At 40.5% G+C, this 23,034-nt stretch overlaps 1 protein-coding gene across 18 annotated transcripts in view; it reads right to left on the bottom strand.

Moving 5' to 3' along the window:
* PDE4DIP (phosphodiesterase 4D interacting protein) overlaps nucleotides 1-23,034 on the bottom strand; it is a 223,925-nt gene that overhangs the window by 4,597 nt on the left and 196,294 nt on the right. For 16 of the 18 annotated variants that reach the window (XM_079925156.1, XM_079925151.1, XM_079925160.1 and 13 more), the window contains 5 exons: nucleotides 21,472-21,661; nucleotides 20,733-20,857; nucleotides 3,305-3,544; nucleotides 1,829-1,945; nucleotides 1,041-1,267 (listed from right to left, as the gene is read on the bottom strand). In XM_079925156.1, the coding sequence (XP_079781282.1) occupies nucleotides 1,041-1,267; nucleotides 1,829-1,945; nucleotides 3,305-3,544; nucleotides 20,733-20,857; nucleotides 21,472-21,661 (899 nt within the window). The remainder of the gene's footprint in view (nucleotides 1-1,040; nucleotides 1,268-1,828; nucleotides 1,946-3,304; nucleotides 3,545-20,732; nucleotides 20,858-21,471; nucleotides 21,662-23,034) is intronic. The other 2 variants (XM_079925154.1, XM_079925155.1) reach the window with 1 other exon arrangement.

The raw sequence follows: 23,034 nt of genomic DNA, 5'->3' as shown, positions 1-23,034 counted from the left end.
CTGTGAAATCCTTTTCTAACCTGGAAGCCAAGGTTCTCTGACCTCATCAGGGACCTCTCGATTTGCAAGAATGCATTTGATTCCAGCTTTCCCCACATTCTTTAGCTTCTAGTCCTGCTTCATGCTCCAGAGTCTAAGGTCCCTATTTTTGCACTGGCCCCCCTTGTCCTTCCGTAAATCACACCTTATGCTTCAAATGGACTGCACCACTTGTAGCTCGAAGGACTGAGGTGCCGCTCCCTTTACCTGGCATGTTCTCCCCCGAGAACTTACATATCCCCTGTTGGCACGCCCCCATGAACCTGTTACTTTCCTTGCCTGGGATAACAGCTGATTCCGGGTTCATGCCCTCACACCCAGAGCCCTTGTAACCTTGTGCCTGGAGCCCCTGGTTATATTTATTTACTCAGGTGTGGGCATCCCTCTCTATCGTGGGGGCCCCTGAGGGCAGGGCTGTCCCTGCATGCCTGTGCATCTCCAGTGTCTCAGACAGCACAGCAGCTAGTACCTGGATCTCTCCCTGGGGAAGGGCTCTGAGAAGCCTTGCTGCTTGCTCTCCCGCCTTGCTCAGTGTGAGCAGAGAAATTCCATGGCTGCCACCCTCCTCACCCCTTCCACATATTTGGCCCATATGGACGCAGATTCTCATTTTCCAGCCAATTGATTAAGTGATTTTATTCTGCCCACAGATGGTCATATGCCAGCATGACTTTAGCAGATACTAAGCTACCAAAGGGTACTCAGTACAGCATTGTGTGTATGTTGACGCTTAATGTGCTCTACTGATGAGGACGGCAATGCTGCACATGCTTTTCTGTGGTTCTGAGGGGAAATAGCAAGTCAGCTACATCTGGAACAGAGCAGAGCTTGTAGTGAAATTAGCAGATGAAGATAAAAGGCCTAGCTGGATATCAATGGAAGATGTATCCTCAGCTGATGGGAGATGAGCAGGAAAAAAAAAAATAGAGGGAGAAGAAGCTAAAATCAGAAGAAGAAAGGGCCTAAGGAAAAGGTGCACCTAAAAGCTAAAACGTGATTACCTCTGTGCCTGGAGCTTCAAGGCCAGGGAAGTTGCAGGTTGATCTCATGAGCGACGCTATCTTCTTGACCAGCAGTCTGCCCTCCCCAATCTGCTGTCTTAGGGCACTGTAGTCATCAATGTGGCCAATGACATGGCGGCCATGCTTATTGGCAAAGGAGCCATCAGTAGCATCACCCTCCAGCTTGGGAGGGTTCTTCATTACTGGAGAAGCATCCAAACCCAGCTCTGAAGAATAAAACCACAATAACACAGAATCCACTGTTATACATAATCATCCTCAATTCAATCCAAAATGGACATCAAATAGTGAAAGAGGCCAGAAACAAGAATGACAGTCTTGGAAAGTACAAGTGTGAAGTCCATAGATATTCTGGGTTCTATATTTTTATAATCTTTCTTACATCATCTCATAATGATAAAATTGCCAGGAGGCAAATTTTATCCTTATTGACAAATGAAATATTCAGGACAAATTTTAAAAAATTTTAAATTTGGGGGTTGAGAAGACACAGACAAGGAAATTAAGCTGGATACAGAGAGCACTTTCAAGAAGGAAGAGATTATAGTGCAATGAAGAAATACCAGAGCAATAGGAAAACCACACACAGGAGGAAGAATAATGACAAAAAAGGCAGCCACAGGAGGTGGAATGAGTAGGGCTAAAGGCCATGGGACATGCAGAGAAAAATCTCTAAATTCAGATAATGTGCATATAGAGAACCAAAGGTTACTTGCTTTAGTCATTTTCCATCATTAGACCCTGAGTCCTGTAGTTGCCCTATTTACCATTTGTCCTATTGAAGGTTGTGGTCTCTGAGCCATGAGCAGCGGGAGAAGAGCTGGGGAAGACCAGAATTGGAGAATTCATGCCCACATCCCGAACTGGAGGGGAGGCAACTGAGTCTAGGGAGTAAAGATAACCACAACTTTAGGAACCCTGGAATATACTGCTCCTGAAACACATGCACAGCCTATCTTCACTACTGGAGATCTAAGGCAACATGACTCTCCTCTTACATAATCATCACCCATGTACCACAGTCAAAACCAGTGGAAAACAAACCACTTAATTTGGAGCAAGATGTTCCTGTAATTGAACGCTGTTCCATGAGAAAGCAACTTCTAGTTTGAAAAATTATTAGATATATTTTTCTAACCCCTGATTTGAATATAATATTGTATGCAGTGTGTCTAATACAATGCTTTCTAACTAAATAGAAATACGTATAAATATATGTAGTATATATGTTAAAAATATTTGATCAAAGAACGAATGGATTTATGGGCGATTAAACTCAGCACTCTAATCACCATTCTGATGAGTCAGTGCTGGAAAATATGTAGTAGTATAAGAAAGAGACATACTAGAAAGCATGTAGTAGTATAAGAAGAGTAGGAGACATAAGCCTTGGTGAGTTTGAGATGCCCTATTGGAGACCAGGCAGCAATCCTCCAGGGGAGGTATTGGAAAATATCACGAAGAGACAGAAATGACCCTGCTCAGGCAAATGTGGCTTAGAACCTGCTTTCCACCTCAGGCCTCTGTGCTGTATGATGATGAGGAGGAGTGACTGAGCCAGTTCAGATGAGTCCTGGCTGGTGCTGTGGGGAGGCTCTGAGAGGGGAAAGCATGAGAGGAAAGAGAAGCAACACCGAGACAGAGCATAGTGAGGTGGGAGGAACACAGAGAGCAGATCAAAACTTCTACTTTGAATCTTCGATTGGCCTCTTAACTCCTGTAAACCTTAGCATGTCAGTTAATTGTCCCAGTGCCTACGTTTTCTCATGTAAAATACAGAGATAGTAAAATCTACCCTAGCTCTGATGACATTATTTGAAAATTTGTTTGAAAACGTGGTAGATTTTAAAGCCCTCCGCAAATATAAAGAATAGGTATTAATACATACAGCTGTTAACTGCTGAGCACTTATTGCATCAGGCACTGGTAAATTATTTCACTTAATGCTCCATATAACTATGCACAGTGTATATTATTATTATCCTCATGTTAAAGATGAGGAAACTAAGGCTTAAGTACCTGAGGAGTTTAAACACAAGGCAAACAACACGTAAGTGTCAAACTCAGAATCTGGAGCCAGATCTGACCCTAAATCCCATGCTCTCAAGGCACTGTATTGAAGCACCTTCGATTGCACCCTGACCTTAAGGAGCGTGGAAGAGGCGAGATTGTCCCTTCCACCGTAGACATCTTGGGGACCTCCCCACTGGCTGAGGGCTTCCTGATTCCCTTTTCCTTCCTACCTTGGAAGAGCAGCTGCTTGTTTCCAGGGTCAGTGTTGGTGGGGAATTTCTGGTTAACAGAGGAGGGGCTGAGGCTGGTTTTGCTGGCACCACCATCCAACTGCTGCTCGAGCTGTAGTCGCAGACAGTTGTTCCCCTGAATGCTGTGCTCCAGCTGCCCTCTCAAAGCTCGGATCTCTGCCACCAGGTGGCTCAAGTCACTGCTCAAAGGGACTTGGTGACAGGCGTCCCAGGTGTAAGCTGAAAGTAGAGAGAGGATGGAGGGTCTGGTGGCACCGAACCAAGTATTTCCAAGCATTTGTCAGAACACTCCTCTGACATTCCTTTCTGCCAAGGACCCCACTGTAATTTCAGGGTCCCAGGAACACACCTGCGATGGATATGTCACTTTTCCTATGCAGGGCCTGGTGCACACTGAGATGGCATACACTCCAGCATGGAGTTTCCTTGGAGGCTCAAATGACCCTCCTCCATCTAGAGGGCATTTGATTGGCAGATAAGTCAAGCCTATTATTTCACCTTATTAACGTCAGTCCTGCAGGCTAGACAGCAGGGTCTTCCAGGGCAGAAGATCAATACTGAACTAGAGAAGGGGAGGGGCTGAGGGAGAAGGAGATGTGATGAACTCCACATTCGGGAATCAAAGGGAGAGGAGGAGGAAGGCATCAGGGCTTTGGGCAGCATGTAAGAATGGGAGTGGGGTACCACAGACCAGGGATCATAACTAACTGGACGTCTCAATTTCTTCTAGTTTTTTTTTACCTCCACTCACCACTCATAGCCTGTTTCTATGTACTGGGGGAAGAAGAGATCTAAGAAATATTCTACAAGACCACAATTGCTCATCTAAAAATGTTGAAGCCAAATGTAGTTAAAAAGATAGAACTTGTTTTGGTTTTTAGCAAGGCTATAGGATGCATATACCATATAATACATGCACCCAGTTGCATCAGGGCCACAGGCCTTAACCAAACACATTAATATTTCTGCAATGAGCTATATGAATATTCTCACTAAATGGGATAAATGAAGAGGAGTGCACGACAAGATGGCAGAGTAGAAGGACCTGAGCTCACCTCCTCTCATGAAAACACCAAAATCACAACTAACTGCTGAACAACCATCAACAAAAAACACTGGAACCTACCAAAAAGATATTCTGCATCCAAAGACAAAGAAGAAGCCACAACGAGATGGTAGGAGGGGTGCTTTCATGATATAATCAAATCTCATACCCACTTCTACAGACTGGAAAATAATTATATTGCAGAGGTCCTCCCACAGGAGTGAGAGTTCTGAGCCCCATGTCAGGCTCCCCAGCCTGGGGTACTGTAAAAGGGAGGATGAGCTACCAGAGCATTTGGTTTTGAAGGCCAGTGGGGCTTGAGTGTAGGATCTCCACAGGACTGTGAGAAACAGAGAATCCAGTCTTAGAGAGTGCAAAATGGTTTCATGAGCACTGGGACCCAGGGCAAAGCAATGACTGCATAGAAACCTGGGCCAGACCTACCTGCAGGTCTTGGAGGGTCTCCTGAGGAGGCAGGAGTCAGCTGTGGCTCACAGTGGGGACAAGAACACTGGTGGTGGAGGCCCCAGGGAATATTCAACAGCATGAGCTCTCCTAGAGGTCGCCATTTTGGCACTGAGACCTGGCCCCGTCCAACAGCCTGCAGGCTCCAGTGCTGGGATGCCTCAGGCCAAACAACCAACAGGGTGGGAACACAGCACCACCCATCAGCAGACAGGCTGCATAAAGTCGTCCAGAGTCCACTGCTGCCTCTAAACATACCACATGACTTGGCCCTGCCCACCAGACAGACAAGACCCAACTCCACTCACAAGTGGGCAGGCACCAGTCACTCCCACCAGGAAGCCTGCACAAGCCCCTGGACCAACCTCATCCACAAGGGGGCAGACATCAGAAGCAAGAAGAACTACAATCCTGCAGCCTGTGGAAAGGAGACGACAAACACAGAAAGTTAGACAAAATGAGAAAGCAGAGAAATATGTTCCACATGAAGGAACAAGATAAAGTCCCAGAGGAACAACTAAGTGAAGTGGAGACAGGCAATCTACCTGAAAAAGAATTCAGAGTAATGAAGTAAAGATGATTCAAAATCACAGGAAAAGAATGCAGGCACAGATTGAGAAGATAGAAATATTTAACAAAGACGTAGAAGAACTAAAGAACAAACAAACAGAGTTGAACAATACAATAACTGAAATGAAAAATACACTAGAAGGAATCAATAGCAGAATAAATGAAGCAGAAGAACAGAATCGTGGAAATCACTGCTTTGGAACAGGATAAAGAAAAATGAATGAAAAGAAATGAGGACACTTTAAGAGACCTCTGGGACAACATTAAATGCACCAACATTCACATTATAGGGGTCCCAGAAGGAAAAGAGAGAGAGAGAAAGGGCCTGAGAAAATACTTGAAGAGATAATAGCTGAAAATTCCCTAACATGGGAAAGAAAACAGTCAGTCAAATCCAGGAAAAGCAGAGAGTCCCATAGAGGATAAACCCAAGGAGGAACATGCCGAGACACATATTAATCAAACTGACAAAAATTAAAGACAAAGAAAAAATATTAAAAGCAACAAGGGAAGAGCAACAAATAACATACAACAGAATCACCATAAGGTTATCAGCTGACTTTTGAGCAGAAACTCTGCAGGCCAGAATGGAGTGGCACAATATATTTAAAATGATGAAAGGAGAAAACATACAACCAAGAATACTCTACCCAGCAAGGCTCTCATTCAGATTTGATGGAGAAATCAAAAGCTTTACAGACAAGCAAAAGCTAAGAGAATTTAGCACCACCAAACCAGCTTTACAACAAATGCTAAAGGAATTTCTCTAGGCCAAAAAGAAAAGGCCACAATGAGAAACAAGAAAATTATGAATGGGAAAGCTCACTGGTAAGGCAAACATATTGTAAAGGTAGGAAATCATCCATACTCTAATGTGATATCAAAACCAGCAATTGTGAGAAGAGGAGAGTACAGATGCAGGGTATTGGAAATGCATTTGAAAGTAAGAGACTAGCAACTTAAAACTTTAAAAAATCTTGTGTATATATATAGACTGCTATCTCAAAATCTCATGGTAACCACAAACCAAAAATCTACAATTGATACATGCACACACACACAAAAATCAATCCAAACACAACACTAAAGATAATCATCAAATCACAAGAGATGAGAACAAAAGAGGAAGGGATGAAAAAAGACCTGCAAAAACAAATCCAAAACAATTAACAAACCACAATAAGAACATACATATCAGTAATTACCTTAAATGTAAATGGATTAAATACTCCAACTAAAAGACATAGACTGGCTGAATGGATACAAAAACAAGACCCATATATATGCTGTCTACAAGAGGCCCACTTCAGATCTAGGGACATATACTGACTAAAAATGAGGGAATGGAAAAAGATATTCCATGCAAATGGAATCAAAAGAAAGCTGGAGTAGCAATATTCGTATCAGACAAAATAGACTTTAAAACAAAGACTAAAAGAAGGACACTGAATAATGACCAAAAGATCAATCCAAGAAGATATAACAATTGTACATATATATGCACCCTACATAGGAGCACCTCAATATATAAGGCAAATGCTAACAGCCATAAAAGGAAAAATCAACAGTAACACAATAGTGGGGGACTTTAACACCCCACTTACATCAATGGACAGATCATCCAGACAGAAAATCAATAAGGAAACATAGGCCTTCAATGACACATTAGACCAAATGGAATTGATATTTATAGAGCATTCCATCTAAAAGCAGCAGAATACACATTCTTCTCAATTGCACATGCAACATTCTCCAGGATTGACCATACACTGAGCCAGAAAGCATGCCTTGATAAATTTAAGAAAATTGAAATCATATTAAGCATCTTTTCCAATCACAACACTATGATATTAGAAATCAACTACAAGAGAAAAATAAACTAAAAAAACACAAACATGTGGAGGCAAAACAATATGCTTCTAAACAACCAATGGATCATTGGAGAAATCAAAGAGGAAGTTAAAAAAAAATACCTAGGAATAAAATGAAAACATGATGATCGAAAACCTATGGGATGCAGCAAAAGCAGTTCTAAGAGGGAAGTTTACAGCGGTACAATCTTACCTCAGGAAACAAAAATATCAAATAAACGACCTAACCTTACACCTAAAGCAACGAGAGAAAGAAGATCAAACAAAACCCAAAGATAGCAGAAGGAAAAAAATCATAAAGATCAGAGCAGAAATAAATGAAATAGAGACAAAGAAAACAATAGAAAAGATCAATTAAACCAAAAGCTGGTTGTTTGAAAAGATAAACAATATTGATAAACCTTTAGCCAGACTCACCAAGAAGAAAAGGGAGAAGGCTCAAATCAATAAAATTAGAAATGAAAAAGAAGAAGTTACAATGGACACCACAGATATATAAAGGATCATAAGAGACTACTACAAGCAACTATATGCCAATAAAATGGACAACCTAGAAGAAATGGACAAATTCTTAGAAAGGTACAATCTCCCAAAACTGAACCAGAAAGAAATAGAAAATATGAATAGACCAATCACAATTACTGAAATTGAAACTGATAAAACACTTCCAACAAACAAAAGTCTAGGACCAGATGGCTTCAGAGGCAAATTCTATCAAATCTTTAGAGAAGAGTTAACACCTATCCTTCTGAAACTATTGCAAAATATTGCAGAGGAAGGAACACTCCCAAACTCATTCTATGAGGCCACCACCATCCTGATACCAAAACCAGACAAAGATACCACACACACAAAAAAAATTACAGGCCAATATCACTGATGAACATAGACACAAAAATCCTCAAAAAAAAAATACTAGCAAACCGAATCCAACAAAACATTGAAAGGATCATACACCACAATCAAGTGGGATTTAACCAAGGGCTGCAAGGATTTTTCAATATCCGTGAATCAATTGGTGTGATAAACTACATTAACAAATTGAAGAATAAAAACCATATGATCATCTCAATAGAGGCAGAAAAGGCTTTTGACAAAATCCAACACCCATTTATGATAAAAACTCTCCAGAAAGTGGGCACAGAGGGAACTTACCTCAACATAACAAAGGCCATACATGACAAACCCACAGCTAACATTATACTCAATGGTGTGAAGCTGAAACCATTTCCTCTAAAATCAGGAGCAAGACAAGGATGTCCACTCTTGCCACTTTTAGTCAACACAGTTTTGGAAGTCCTAGCCATGGCAATCAGAGAGAAAAAAGAAATAAAAGGAAGCCAAATTGGAAAAGAAAAAGTAAAACTGTCACTTTTTGCAGATGACATGATTCTACACATAGAAAAATCCTAAAGATGCTACCAGAAAACTCCTCAATGTATTTGGTAAAGTTGCAGGATACAAAATTAATACACAGAAATCTCTTGTGTTTCTATACACTAACAACAAAAGATCAGAAAGAGAAATTAAGGCAACAATCCCATTTACCATCACATCAAGAAGAATAAAATACCTAGGTATAAACCTACCTAAGGAGGCAAAAGACCTGTACTCTGAAATCTATGATGCTGATGAAAGAAATCAAAGATGACACAAACAGATCAAAAGATACACCATGTTCTTGGATTGGAGGAGTCAATATTGTCAAAATGACTACACTACCCAAGGCAATCTACAGATTCGGTGCAATCCCTATCAAATTACCAATGGAATTTTTTGCAGATCTAGAACAAAAAGTCTTAAAATTTGTATGGAAACACAAAACACCCCAAATAGCCAAAGCAATCTTGAGAAAGAAAAACAAAGCTGGAGGAATCAGGCTCCCTGACTTGAGACTATAATACAAAGCTACAGTAATCAAAACAGTATGGTACTGGCACAAACACAGACTTATAGATCAATGGAACAGGATAGAAATCCCAGATATAAACCTATGCACCTATTGTCAATTAACAACAAAGGAGGTAAGCCTACACATGGATAAAAGGTAGTTTCTTCAATAAGTGGTGCTAGGAAAACTGGACAGTTACGTGTAAATGAATGAAATTAGAACATCCCCTAACACCATACACAAAAATAAACTCAAAATGGATTGAAGATCTAAATGTAAGACCAGATACTATAAAACTCTTAGAGGAAAACATAGGCAGAACACTCTTTGACATAAATCGCAGCAATATCTTTTTGGATCCACCTCCTAGACTAATGAAATAAAACCCAAAATAAAGATATTGGGCCTAATTAAAATTAAAAGCTTTTGCACAGCAAAGGAGACCATAAACAAACTGAAAAGACACCCCACAGAATGGGAAAAAAATATTTGCAATCACTGTGACTAACAAGGGATTAATCTCCAAAATATACAAACAGCTGATACAATTCAATATCAAAAAACAAAACCACCCGAGCAAAAAATGGGCAAAAGATCTAAATAGATATTTCTCCAAAGAAGACATACAGATGGCCAAAGAGCACACGAAAAGATGCTCAACGTTGCTAATATTAGAAAAATACAAGTCCAAACTACAATGAGGTATCCCCTCACACTGGTCAGAATGTCTATCATCAAAAAATCTACAAACAATAAATGCTGGAGATGGTGTGGAGAAAAGGGAACCCTCCTACACTGTCGGTGGTAATGTAAATTGGTACAGCCACTATGGAGAACAGTATGGAGGTTCCTTAAAAAACTAAAAACAGAGCTACCATATGATCCACCAATCCCACTCCTGAGCATATACCCTGAGAAAACCATAATTCAAAAAGAGTTATGGGGCTTTACTTGTGGCGCAGTGGTTGGGAGTCTGCCTGCTGATGCAGGGGACGCAGGTTCGATCCCTGGTCCGGGAGGATCCCCCACGCTGCGGAACAACTAAGCCCGTGTGCCACAACTGCTGAGCCTGCGCTCTGAGCCTGTGAGCCACAGCTACTGAGCCTAAGTGCTGCAGCTGCTGAGGCCTGCGTGCCTAGAGCCTGTGCTCCACAGCAGGAGAGGCCACCTCAATGAGAGGCCCACGCACCGCAGGGAGAAGTGGCCCCTGCTAGCCGCAACTAGAGAGAGCCCACACGCAGCAGTGAAGACCCAGCACAGCCAAAAATAAATAATTAGTTTAAAAAGAAAAAAAGAGTTATGTACCACAATGTTCATTGCAGCACTATTTATGATAGCCAGGACATGGAAGCAACCTAAGTGTCCATCAACAGATGAATGGATAAAGAAGATGTGGCACATATATACAATGGAATATTACTCAGCCATAAAAAGGAACGAAATTGAGTTATTTGTAGTGAGGTGGATGGTCCTAGAGTCTGTTATACAGAGTGAAGTAAGTCAGAAAGAGAAAAACAAATACCTTATGCTAACACATATATATGGCATCTAAAAAATAAAAATAAAAAGGTTCTGACGAACCTAGGGGCAGGACAGGAATAAAGACGCAGACATAAAGAACGGACTTGAGGACATGGGGAGGGGGAAGGGGAAGCTGGAACGAAGTGAGAGAGTGGCACTGACATATATACACTACCAAATGTAAAATAGATAGCTAGTGGGAAGCAGCCACATAGCACAGGGAGATCAGCTCTGTGCTTTGTGACCACCTAGAGGGGTGGGATAGGGAGGGTGGGAGGGAGACACAAAAGAGAGGGGATATGGGGATATATGTATACGTATACCTGATTCACTTTGTTATACAGCAGAAACTAACACAACATTTTAAAGCAACTATACTACAATAGAGATGTTAAAAAAAAAGATACTGTAGGTGGGGGACCTTCAAGATAGCAGAGAAGTAAAACGTGGAGATCACCTTCCTCCCCACAAATACATCAAAAATACATCTAAAAAAAAAATACATCTATATGTGGAACAACTCCTACAGAACACCTACTGAATGCTGGCAGAAGACCTCAGACTTCCCAAAAGGCAAGGAAATCCCCACATACCTGGGTAGGGCAAAAGAAAAAAAGAAAAAACAAACACAAAAGAATAGGGATGGGACCTGCACCTCTGGGAGGGAGCTGTGAAGGAGGAAAAGTTTCCACACGTTAGGAAGACACTTCACTGGTGGAGAGTCGGGGTGGGAGTAGGGAAAGCTTTGGAGCCACAGAGGAGAGCGCAGCAACAGGGGTGCAGAGGGCAAAGTGGAGAGATTCCCACACAGAGGATCGGTGCCGACCAGGACTCACCAGCCTGAGAGGCCTGTCTGCTCACCCTCCAGGGCAGGTGGGGGCTGGGAGCTGAGGCTTGGGTTTCAGAGGTCAGACCCCAGGGAGAGGACTGAGGTTGGCTGTGTGAACACAGCTTTAACGGGGCTAGTGCACCAAAGCTAGCGGGGAGGGAGTCCAGGAAAAACTCTGGACCTTCCTAAGAGGCAAGAGACCATTGTTTCGGACTGTCCAAGGAGAGGGGATTCCTTCCGCGTTTGCCCACAGAAGGCAGAGCACTGCCTAAACAAGCTCCAGAGATGGGCGCGAGCCATGGCTATCAGCTTGGACACCAGAGACAGGCATGAAACTCTAACACTGCTGCTGCAGCCACTGATAATCCTGTGTGCAAGCACAGGTCACTATCCACACATCCCCCCAGGAGCCTGTTCTGCTTGCCACTGCCAGGGTCCCATGATCCATGGACAACTTTCCCGGGAGAATACATGGTGTGCCTCAGGCTGTTGCAACATCATGCCGGCCTCTGCCACTGCAGGCTTACCCTGCATTCCAATTATGACTACCGTACCACTCCCTCCCCCTGACATGAGTGAGCAGAGTCCCCTAATCAGCCACTGCTTTAACCCTGTCCTGTCTGGGCAGGAACAGATGCCTGAGGGTGACTTACACACAGACATGGGGCCAAAACCAAAGCTGAACCCCAGCAGCTGTGTGAACAAAGAAGAGAAAGGGAAATCTCTCCCACCAGCCTCAGGAGCAGCAGATTAAATCCCCACAATCAACTTGATGTACCCTGCATCTGTGGAATACCTGAATAGACAACGAATCATCCCAAAATTGAGGAGGTAGACTTTGGGAGCAACTGTAGACTTGGGGTTTACTGCCTGCAACTGACTTTTTTCTCGTTTTTATGTTTATCTTAGTATAGTGTTCAGCGCTTGTTATCATTGGTGGATTTGTTTATTGGTTTGGCTGCTCTCTTCTTTTTTTAATTATTATTACTTTAAAAATTTTTTTATCTTAATAATTTTTTATTATTCTTTCTTTTCTTCTCCCTTATCTTCTGAGCTGTGTGGCTGGCAGGGTCTTGGTGCTCTGGCCTGGTGTCAGGCCTGAGCCTCTGAGGTGGTAGAGCCGAGTTCAGGACATTGGCCCACCAGAGACCTCCTGGCCCCATGTAATATCAATTGGCAAGAGGTCTCCTAGAAATCTCCATCTCAACACTAAGACCCAGCTCCACCTAACAGCCAGCAGGCTCCAATGCTGGACACCCCATGGCAAACAACTAGCAAGACAGGAACACAAACCCACCCATTAACAGAGAGGCTGCCTAAAATCATAGTAAGTTCCCAGACAACACAAAACACACCACCAGACGTGGACCTGCCCACCAGAAAGACAAGATCCAGCCCCACCCACCAGAACACAGGCACCAGTCCCCTCCATCAGGAAGCCTACACAAGCCACTGAACCAACCTTACCCACTGGGGGCAGACACCAAAAACAGTGGGAACTACGAACATGCAGCCTGAGAAAAGGAGACCCCAAACACAGAAAGTTAAACAAAATGAGAAGACAGAGAAATATGCAGCAGGTGAAGGAGCAATGTAAAAACCTACCATACCAAACAAATGTAGAGGAAATAGGCAGTCTACCTGAAAAAGAATTCAGAGTAATGATAGTAAAGATGATCCAAAATCTTGGAAACAGAATGGAGAAAATACAAGAAATGTTTAACAAGGACCTAGAAGAACTAAAGAGCAAACAAACAATGATGAACAACACAATAAATGAAATTAAAAGTTCTCTAGAAGGAATCTATAGCAGAATAACTGAGGTAGAAGAACGGATAAGTGACCTGGAAGATAAAATACTGGAAATAACTACTGCAGAGCAGAAAAAAGAAAAAAGAATGAAACAATTGAGTACAGTCTCAAAGACTCTGGGACAACATCAAATGCACCAACATTCAAATTATAGGGGTCCCAAAGAAGAAGAGAAAAAGAAAGGGTCTGAGAAAATATTAGAAGAGATTATAGCTGAAAACTTCCATAACATGGGAAAGGAAGTAGTCAATCAAGTCCAGGGAGTGCAGAGAGTCCCAGGCAGGATAAATCCAAGGAGAAACATGTCAAGACACATATTAATCAAACTATGAAAAATTAAATACAAAGAAAAATATTAAAAGCAGCAGGGGAAAAGCAACAAATAACATACAAGGGAACCCCCATAAGGTTAACAGCTGATCTTTCAGCAGAAACTCTGCAAGCCAGAAGGGAGTGGCAGGACATATTTAAAGTGATGAAAGAGAAAAACCTACAACCAAGATTACTCTACCCAGCAAGGATCTCATTCAGATTTGATGGAGAAATTAAAACCTTTACAGACAAGCACAAGCTAAGAGAATTCAGCACCACCAAACCAGCTTTACAACAAATTCTAAAGGAACTTCTCTAGGAAGGAAACACAAGAGAAGGAAAAGCCCTACAAAAACAAACCCAAAACAATTAATAAAATGGTAATATGAACATACATATCAATAATTACCTTAAATGTAAATAGACTAAATGCTCCAACCAAAAGACACATACTGTCTGAATGGATACAAAAACAAGACTCGTATATATGCTGTCTACAAGAGACCCACTTCAGACCTAGGGACACATCCAATCTGAAAGTGAAGGGATGGAAAAAGATATTCCATGCAAATGGAAATCAAAAGAGCGCTGGAGTAGCAATTCTCATTTCAGAAAAAATAGACTTTAAAATAAAGACTATTAAAAGAGACAAAGAAGGACAATACATAATGATCAAGGGATCAATCCAAGAAGAAGATATAACAATTGTAAATATTTATGCACACAACATAGGAGTACCTCAATACATAAGGCAAAGGCTAACAGCCATAAAAGGGGAAATCAACAGTAACACAGTAATAGTAGGGGACTTTTACACCCCACTTTCACCAATGGACAGATCATCCAAAATGAAAATAAATAAGGAAACAAATGAAATGATCCAAAATGAAAATAAATAAGGAAACAAAAATGACACATTAAAGAGATAAGGGAACATATGTATATGTATAACTGATTCACTTTGTTATAAAGCAGAAACTAACACACCATTGTAAAGCAATTATACCCCAATAAAGATGTTAAAAAAATGACACATTAAGCAAGATAGACTTAATTGATATTTATAGGACATTCCATCCAAAAATAACAGAATACACTTTCTTCTCAAGTGCTCATGGAATATTCTCCAGGATAGATCATATCTTGGGTCACAAATCAAGCCTTGGTAAATTTAAGAAAACTGAAATCACATCAATCATCTTTTCTGACCACAATGCTATGAGACTAGATATCAATTACAGGGAAAAAAACTGTAAAAAATACAAACACATGGAGGCTAAACAATACACTACTAAATAATCAAGAGATCACTGAAGAAATCAAAGAGGAAATCAAAAAATACCTAGAAACAAGTGACAATGAAAACACGATGACCCAAAACCTATGGGATGTAGCAAAAGCAGTTCTAAAAGGGAAGTTTATAGCAATACAATCTTACCTCAAGAAACAAGAAACATCTCAAATAAACAAACTAACCTTACACCTAAAGTAATTAGAGAAAGAAGAACAAAAAACCCCCCAAAGTTAGCAGAAGGAAAGAAATTATAAAGATCAGATCAGAAATAAATGAAAAATAAATAAAGGGAACAATAGCAAAGATCAATAAAACTAAAAGCTAGTTCTCTGAGAAGATAAACAAAATTGATAAACCACTAGCCAGGCTCATCAAGAAAAAAGAGGAGAAGACTCAAATCAACAGAATTAGAAATGAAAAAGAAGTAACAACTGACACTGCAGAAATACAAAGGATCATGAAAGATTACTACAAGCAACTATATGTCAATAAAATGGACAACCAGGAAGAAATGGACAAATTCTTAGAAATGCACAACCTGCTGAGATTGAACCAGGAAGAAATAGAAAATATGAACAGACCAATCACAAGTAATGAAATTGAAACTGTGATTAAAAATCTTCCAATAAACAAAAGCCCAGGACCAGATGGCTTCACAGGCGAATTCTATCAAACATTTAGAGAAGAGCTAACACCTATCCTTCTCAAACCCTTTCAAAATATAGCAGAGGGAGGAACACTCCCACTCATTCTACGAGGCCACCATCACCCTAATACCAAAACCAGACAAAGATGTCACAAAAAAGAAAACTACAGGCCAATATCACTGATGAACATAGATGCAAAAATCCTCAACAAAATACTAGCAAACAGAATCCAACAGCACATTAAAGGATCATACACCATGATCAAGTGGGGTTTATCCCAGGAATGCAAGGATTCTTCGATATACACAAATCAATCAGTGTGATATACCATATTAACAAACTGAAGGATAAAAACCATATGATAATCCCAACAGATGCAGAAAAAGCTTTCAACAAAATTCAGCACACATTTACAATAAAAACTTTCCAGAAAGTGGGTACAGAGGAAACCTACCTCAACATCATAAAGGCCATATATGACAAACCCAGAGCCAACATTGTTCTCAATGGTGAAAAACTGAAACTACTTCCTCTAAGATCAGGAACAAGGCAAGGTTGCCCATTCCCACCATTATTATTCAACATAGTTTTGGAAGTTTTAGCCACAGCAATGAGAGAAGAAAAAGAAATAAAAGGAATCCAAATCAGAAAAGAAGAAGTAAAACTGTCACTGTTTGCAGATGACATGATACTATACATAGAGAATCCTAAAGATGCTACCAGAAGACTACTAGAGCTAATCAATGTATTTGGTGGAGTAGCAGGATACAAAATTAATGCACAGAAATCTCGTGCATCCCTGTACACTAATGATGAAAAATCTGAAAGAATAATTAAGGAAACACTCCCATTTACCCTTGCAACAAAAGAATAAAATATCTAGGAATAAACCTACCTAAGGAGACAAAAGGTCTGTACACAGAAAACTATAAGACACTGATGAAAGAAATTAAAGATGATACCAACAGATGGAGAGATATACAATGTTCTTAGATTGGAAGACTCAACGTTGTGAAAATGACTCTACTACCCAAAGCAATCTACAGATTCAATGCAATCACTATTAAACTACCAAGGCATTTTTCACAGAACTAGAACAAAAAAATTCACAATTTGTATGGAAACATGAAAGACCTGAAATAGCCAAAGCAAAACTGGAGAAAGAAAAACGGAACATGAGGAATCAGGCTCCCTGACTCCAGACTATACTACAAAGCTACAGTAATCAAGACAGTATGGTACTGGCACAAAAACAGAAATATAGATAAATGGAACAGGATAGAAAGCCCAGAGATAAACCCATGCACATACGGTCACCTTATCTTTGTTAAAGGAGGCAAAAATACACAACGGAGAAAACACAGCCTCTTCAGTAAGTGGTGCTGGGAAAACTGGACAGCGACATTGAAAAGAATGAAATTAGAACACTTCCTAACACCATACACAAAAATAAACTCAAAATGGATCAAAGACCTAAATGTAATGCCAGACACTATAAAAGTCTTAGAGGAAAACATAGGAAGAACATTCTTTGACATAAATCACAGCAAGATCCTTTTTGACCCACCTCCTAGAGAAATGGAAATGAAAACAAAAATAAACAAATGGGACCTAATGAAACATAAAACCTTTTGCACAGCAAAGGAAACCATAGACAAGATGAAAAGACAACCCTCAGAATGGGAGAAAATATTTGCAAACGAAGCAACTGAAAAAGGATTAATCTCCAAAATATACAAGCAGTTCATGCAGCTCAATGTCAAAAAAACAAACAACCCAATCCAAAAATGGGCAGAAGACCTAAACAGACATTTTTCCAAAGAAGATATGCAGATTGCCAACAAACACATGAAAGAATGCTCAACATCACCAATCATTAGAGAAATGTAAATCAAAACTACAATGAGGTATGACCTCACACCGGTCAGAATGGCCATCATCAAAACATCTACAAACAATAAATGCTGGAGAGGGTGTGGAGAAAAGGGAACCCTCTTGCACTCTTGGTGTGAATGTAAATTGATACAGCCACTATGGAGAACAGCACGGAGGTTCCTTAAAAAACTAAAAATATGATGAACTGGGTGATTGGGATTGACATGTATACACTGATGTGTATAAAATTGATGACTAACAAGAACCTTCTGTATAAAAAAATAAATTAAATGAAATACAAAAATTCAAAAAAAAAAAACTAAACTAAAAATAGGACTACCATATGACCCAGAAATCCCATTTCTGGGCATATACCCTGAGAAAACCATAATTTAAAAAGAGTCGTGTATCACAATGTTCATTGAAGCTCTATTTACAATAGCTAGGACATGGAAGCAACCTAAGTGTCCATCGACAGATGAATGGATAAAGAAGAAGTGGCACCTATATCCAATGGAATATTAACTCAGCCATAAAAAGAAACAAAATTGAATTCTTTGTAGTGAGGTGGATGGACCTAGAGTCTGTCATACAGATTGAAGTAAGTCAGGAAGAGAAAAACAAATACCGTATGTTAACACACATATGTGGAATCTAAAGAAAAAAAATGGTTATGAAGAACCTAGGGGCAGGACAGAAATAAAGACGCAGATGTAGAGAATGGACCTGGGGACACAGGGAGGGGGAAGGGTAAGATGGGATGAAGTGAGAGAGGGGCATGGACTTATATATACTACCAAAATAGATAGCTAGTGGGAAGCTGCCACATAGCACAGGGAGATCAGCTCTGTGCTTTGTGACCACCTAGAGGGGTCGGAGAGGGTGGGAGGGAGACACAAGAGGGAGGAGATATGGGGATATATGTATATGTATAGCTGATTCACTTTGTTATAAAGCAGAAACTAACACACCATTGTAAAGCAATTATACTCCAATAAAGACACTAATAAAATAAAATAAAAAAGAAACGAAATTGAGTTATTTGTAGTGAGGTGGATAGATCTAGACTCCGTCATACAGAGTGAAGTAAGTCAGAAAGAGAAAAAGAAATACCATATGCTAACACATATATATAGAATCTAAAAAATAAAATAAAAAAAAGGTTCTGATGAACCTAGGGGCAGGACAGGAATAAAGATGCAGACGTGGAGAATGGACTTGAGGACGCTCAAGAGGGACTTCCCCCTTGGAGGGGGAAGGGTAAGCTGGGATGAAGTGAGAGAGTAGCACTGACATATATACACTACCAAATGTAAAATAGATAGCTAGTGGGAAGCAGCTGCATCCCACAGGGAGATCAGCTCTGTGCTTTGTGACCACCTAGAAGGGTGGGATAAGGAGGGTGGGAGGGAGATGCAAGAGAGGGTGGATATGGGATATATGTATACATATCGCTGATTCACTTTGTTATACAGCAGAAGCTAACACAACACTGTAAAGCAATTATACTCCAATAAAGATGTTAAAAATAAATGTCTCAAAAGAATAAAAAGAAAAAAAAAGAAGATATGGTACATATATACAATGCAATATTACTCAGCCATAAAAAAGAATGAAATAATGTTATTTGTAGCAACATGGATGGACCTAGAGATTATCATACTAAATGAAGTATGTCAGACAGAGAAACAAGTATCATATGATATCACTTATATGTAGCATCTTTAAAAATGATACAAATGAACTTATTTACAAAACAAACTGACTCACAGACTTAGAAAGTTATAGTTACCAAAGCGGAAAGGGTTGAGGGGGAGGGATAAATTAAGAGGTTGGGATTAACATAAACACACTTTAATATAAAATAGATAATCAACAAGGACCTACTGTGTAGCACAGGGAACTCAATACTCTGCAATAACCTATATGGGAAAAGATTCTGAAAAAGAATTGATATATGTATAACTAAATCACTTTTCTGTACACCTGAAACTAACACAACATTGTAAGCCAAATATACTCCAATATAAAAAATAAATTTTAAACATTTTTTTAAAAGAGAAAAAAAATAAAAAGGGAGCAAAGTATGAAGACTTACCCAACCTGATTTCAAAATTTACTATAAAACTCTAACAATGTAGACAGTTTGGTATTGGTGTAAGAATAGGCATATTGATTAATGGAACAGAATGGAGAATTCAGAAATAGACTCACACATATATTGAGAAGTGATTTTTTTTTTTTGCCTTGGCAATTGTTTTTCAATAGATTGCCAAGCAATTAGAAGATAGTCATGGTGATGAAAAGTCAATTGTGTTTCTATATCTTAGCAAAAAACCCAATTATTTGGCAATTGAAATAAAAATGTTATCCCACACACATGAGAAATATTTATGTATAAGTTAAAATATGAAAGATGAATATACTAAAAATTACAAAATATTATTAACAGAAGTTATGGTCACTTCATTGTCAACAAAGCTGCCAAGGTAATTCAATGGGAAATGGCAGTCTTTGTAACAGATGGTGCTGGAAAAACTTTAACCTTTTTCTCACTTCACATACAAAATTAACTCAAAGTGAAATGCAGTCCTAAACATAAGAGCAAAAGCTATAAAACTGCAAGAAGAAAAATACAAGGAAATCTTTATGATCTTGAGATAGACAAAGATTTCTTAGCTAGGACATAAAGAAAAGCATAAATAATAAAACAAAAAATTTGATTAATTGACCTTCAACAAAATTTAAAAGTTTTGTCTTTCAATGACACTAAAAAGACTTGGAGAATATATCTGCAAATTATTTTTCTGACAAAAATTCCAGAATAAAAATTTCTTTAAAAAAACTTTTAATTTTCTCACTGGGGTAAGAGCAGGTTTTCTGCAACATTGGCTGCATGGGTGGTCAGAATTCACAACATTCAAGACATTTTCAAATGATGATATCACCAGGACAGTTCTGTGTATTTGTTTTTGAATTACTGTATAATCTGGACTTTGATTAACTTGTCTCAGACCATGCAGGTGGGTATAGGTCGACTCTTGTGGCCTATTTTTAAGGATGTCGAGGCTGGATCTTGTTCATGTCACCAACCTCTGGGCTTTGTGTGTGAGAGCTCCCCTCTCTTCTTATTGGGATCCTCAATGACTGAGGTTTTTTTCTGAGACAGAGCAAGATAGGTTTCCAAGATCTCCACAACTCCCAAGGTAGAGACTTCACCAGGACTCTTAGCAAGAGCAAGAAGCTCATAGGGTGGGGAAGAAGGGAAAACATACCTTTCAGCCCCTTCTTGGAATTGCCATAAAGTCCCTCGTAGATCTGTAGCTCTGACTGGAGGGACTGGAAAAGCTGCTGTTTCTCCTCACACTGATGCTGCAAGAGGGCCAGCTTATGCTGCAGCCTGTCAGGGGAGAAGCAAGGGTCTGCTGAGCTGGTGAGGCCCCACCAGGGCAAGAGGCTGTGAGCCAACTTCTGCATCATAGAATTCTAGCCCTAGATGTCAACTCAGGGGTCATGAAGACCATCGCTTTTATTTTACAGATGTGGCAACAGAGGCTTGGAAGGTAAAGTAACTGTGCTTGGAGTCATGCCATTAGCTACCATACCTAGGACACACTACCTGGTATTCTTACCGCCCCACATTGCTCTTTTCATGTTGTCAAGCAGTTACAGGGTTTACGCTGGGGACCAGCATCATGGCTGGTGTAGAAGCTTCCTAGGTTATGGTGGGACTAATATCTTAAAACTAACTGGAAGCACGAGAATGTACTTTCTCCAGAATCTGATATGCTGAAGCCTTCCATAACAGGGTTTTACTCTTTCAACTCTGGAGTGAAAAAGACATTCCCAGAGAAGTCCTTCCTTCTGTTCAAAGTTACCCATAAATCCGGTATAGCGGAGGGGATAGTGAGGTTTCCAAAAACCTCAATGGCAAGACCATTAACCGTCTTGCCAATATCCCTTTTGCTAAATCTGAAAATGGGCCACCTTCCTTATCAGTGGGCTCCCTCTAACCTGGAGTCTTTCTCCTGGAGAGATAGTCGTTCCTCCTCGAAATGCAAGATCTCCTGCTGCTTCTCCTTCAAGTCTTCCAGAAGCTGCTGACGTTCCACCTTTTGGCGCTCCCGCTCCACTTCCAGTTCTTGAAGCCGGGATCGAGAGGTCAGCAGAGCCTCCCTCAGGCATTCTGTTTCCTGGGAGTGCTCTGGTGGGCAGAACACAGGAGTACATATATTGTAGGGCCAAAGGTCAGCAGCAAGATGAGCCCAAGCACATCCATCCTGACAAACAGAACTAAAGCAAAAGGAGGGCCAGCGTATGCTGCCGGGAGAGACAAAGTGAGGGTATGCTATTATATCCACACACTCAGAGGGATGGGAACCTCTTTCTCGGCAATGCCCTTTGATCCTCATTTAATACGTCCCACCTTGCTTTTAGAGAAAACACTCTGCTTCCTGACGCTCACTGTTTTTTAAGTCTTCACATACCTTCTGTGCAGTAATCCATTCTTGAATTTTGCCACAGATCCACATCAAAATTTCTTGTCTACAGTTTTTAGTATATATTGTTTTCATCATATTGCAAATAGAGCTATCTGTTCTTTCCTGGTCTTGCAGCATCTCTCTGATCTTCATGATTTCTCAAAGACTATTGACAGGGACTCTGAGAATAAGGCTCCGGTGCTGTCAGTCGGCTGGGGCAGAATCACCTGGGCCTGGCAGACTGAGCTCTTTTAAATCTTACTATCTTCTCACCTGTGAGGTCTGTTCTGCTCTTTCCAGGCATGCAATGGTAGTTTAGTAGTTCTGCCTTCTCCCTTATCTTATCATTTTTGTTATCTTCCCAAGCAGAGATCACTCCTCTCACATCTTCTTGCTCTGAGGAGGCTAAGTTAGAAATATCTCTTGATGTCTTTTTCCTTTCCCACAAGCATTCTTTCCTTCTGGGCTTAATCCTCTTAGCCACTATTCTCTGTTATGGCTATTCAATAAATATTTGTAAATAAAAATAATTTGTAATTGAAAGTATATTGATTCCATTTAGTCAATTAACACTAAGGTCAGCTGCCCCACCAGGCCGCACAGGAAATGATGCCCACACGTGGATGCCCACTGAATAGTGTCGGGAAAGCTCTGGAGGACATTTTGCTAGCATCTTCAGACACAGAGTCATGAGGACTGGTGACCAAAGAGGAGCCCTGAGTGTATGAGGAGGAGGTGGTGAGGAGATACGGGGATAGCAGATCAGCATGGGAGGGATACACAGAACAGCTGCCACGTCTGGAGAAACCTGAGAGAGTGTATCGGCCTCATGTTGCTCCCTGTCCTGGGTCCAAACTAGCTGTGAACTGTGGGCAGGTAGAACAGGCACTAAGGTTGCAGTTTGAGAGCTAATGACTGAATATCTGCAGGAGGGTTGCACAGAGGTGGTGGATTTCCTAGAGTGCCTTGTCCTTGGAGCCTAGGAGTCTAAGGGCCCGTGGTTGGGAACTGTCAGGAAGTAGCCCTTTCTAGACTGAGAATAGCTATGGGAGTTTGGGGTTGCTGGGTCTGGGTAGCTCTGTTCTCTCCACCTCGT

This window comes from Stenella coeruleoalba, assembly GCF_951394435.1.
Source record: "Stenella coeruleoalba genome assembly, chromosome: 1".
Taxonomy (NCBI): domain Eukaryota; kingdom Metazoa; phylum Chordata; class Mammalia; order Artiodactyla; family Delphinidae; genus Stenella; species Stenella coeruleoalba.
The sequence above is the reverse complement of the archived record's forward strand: the minus strand, read 5'-3'. Positions and strand labels throughout refer to the sequence as shown.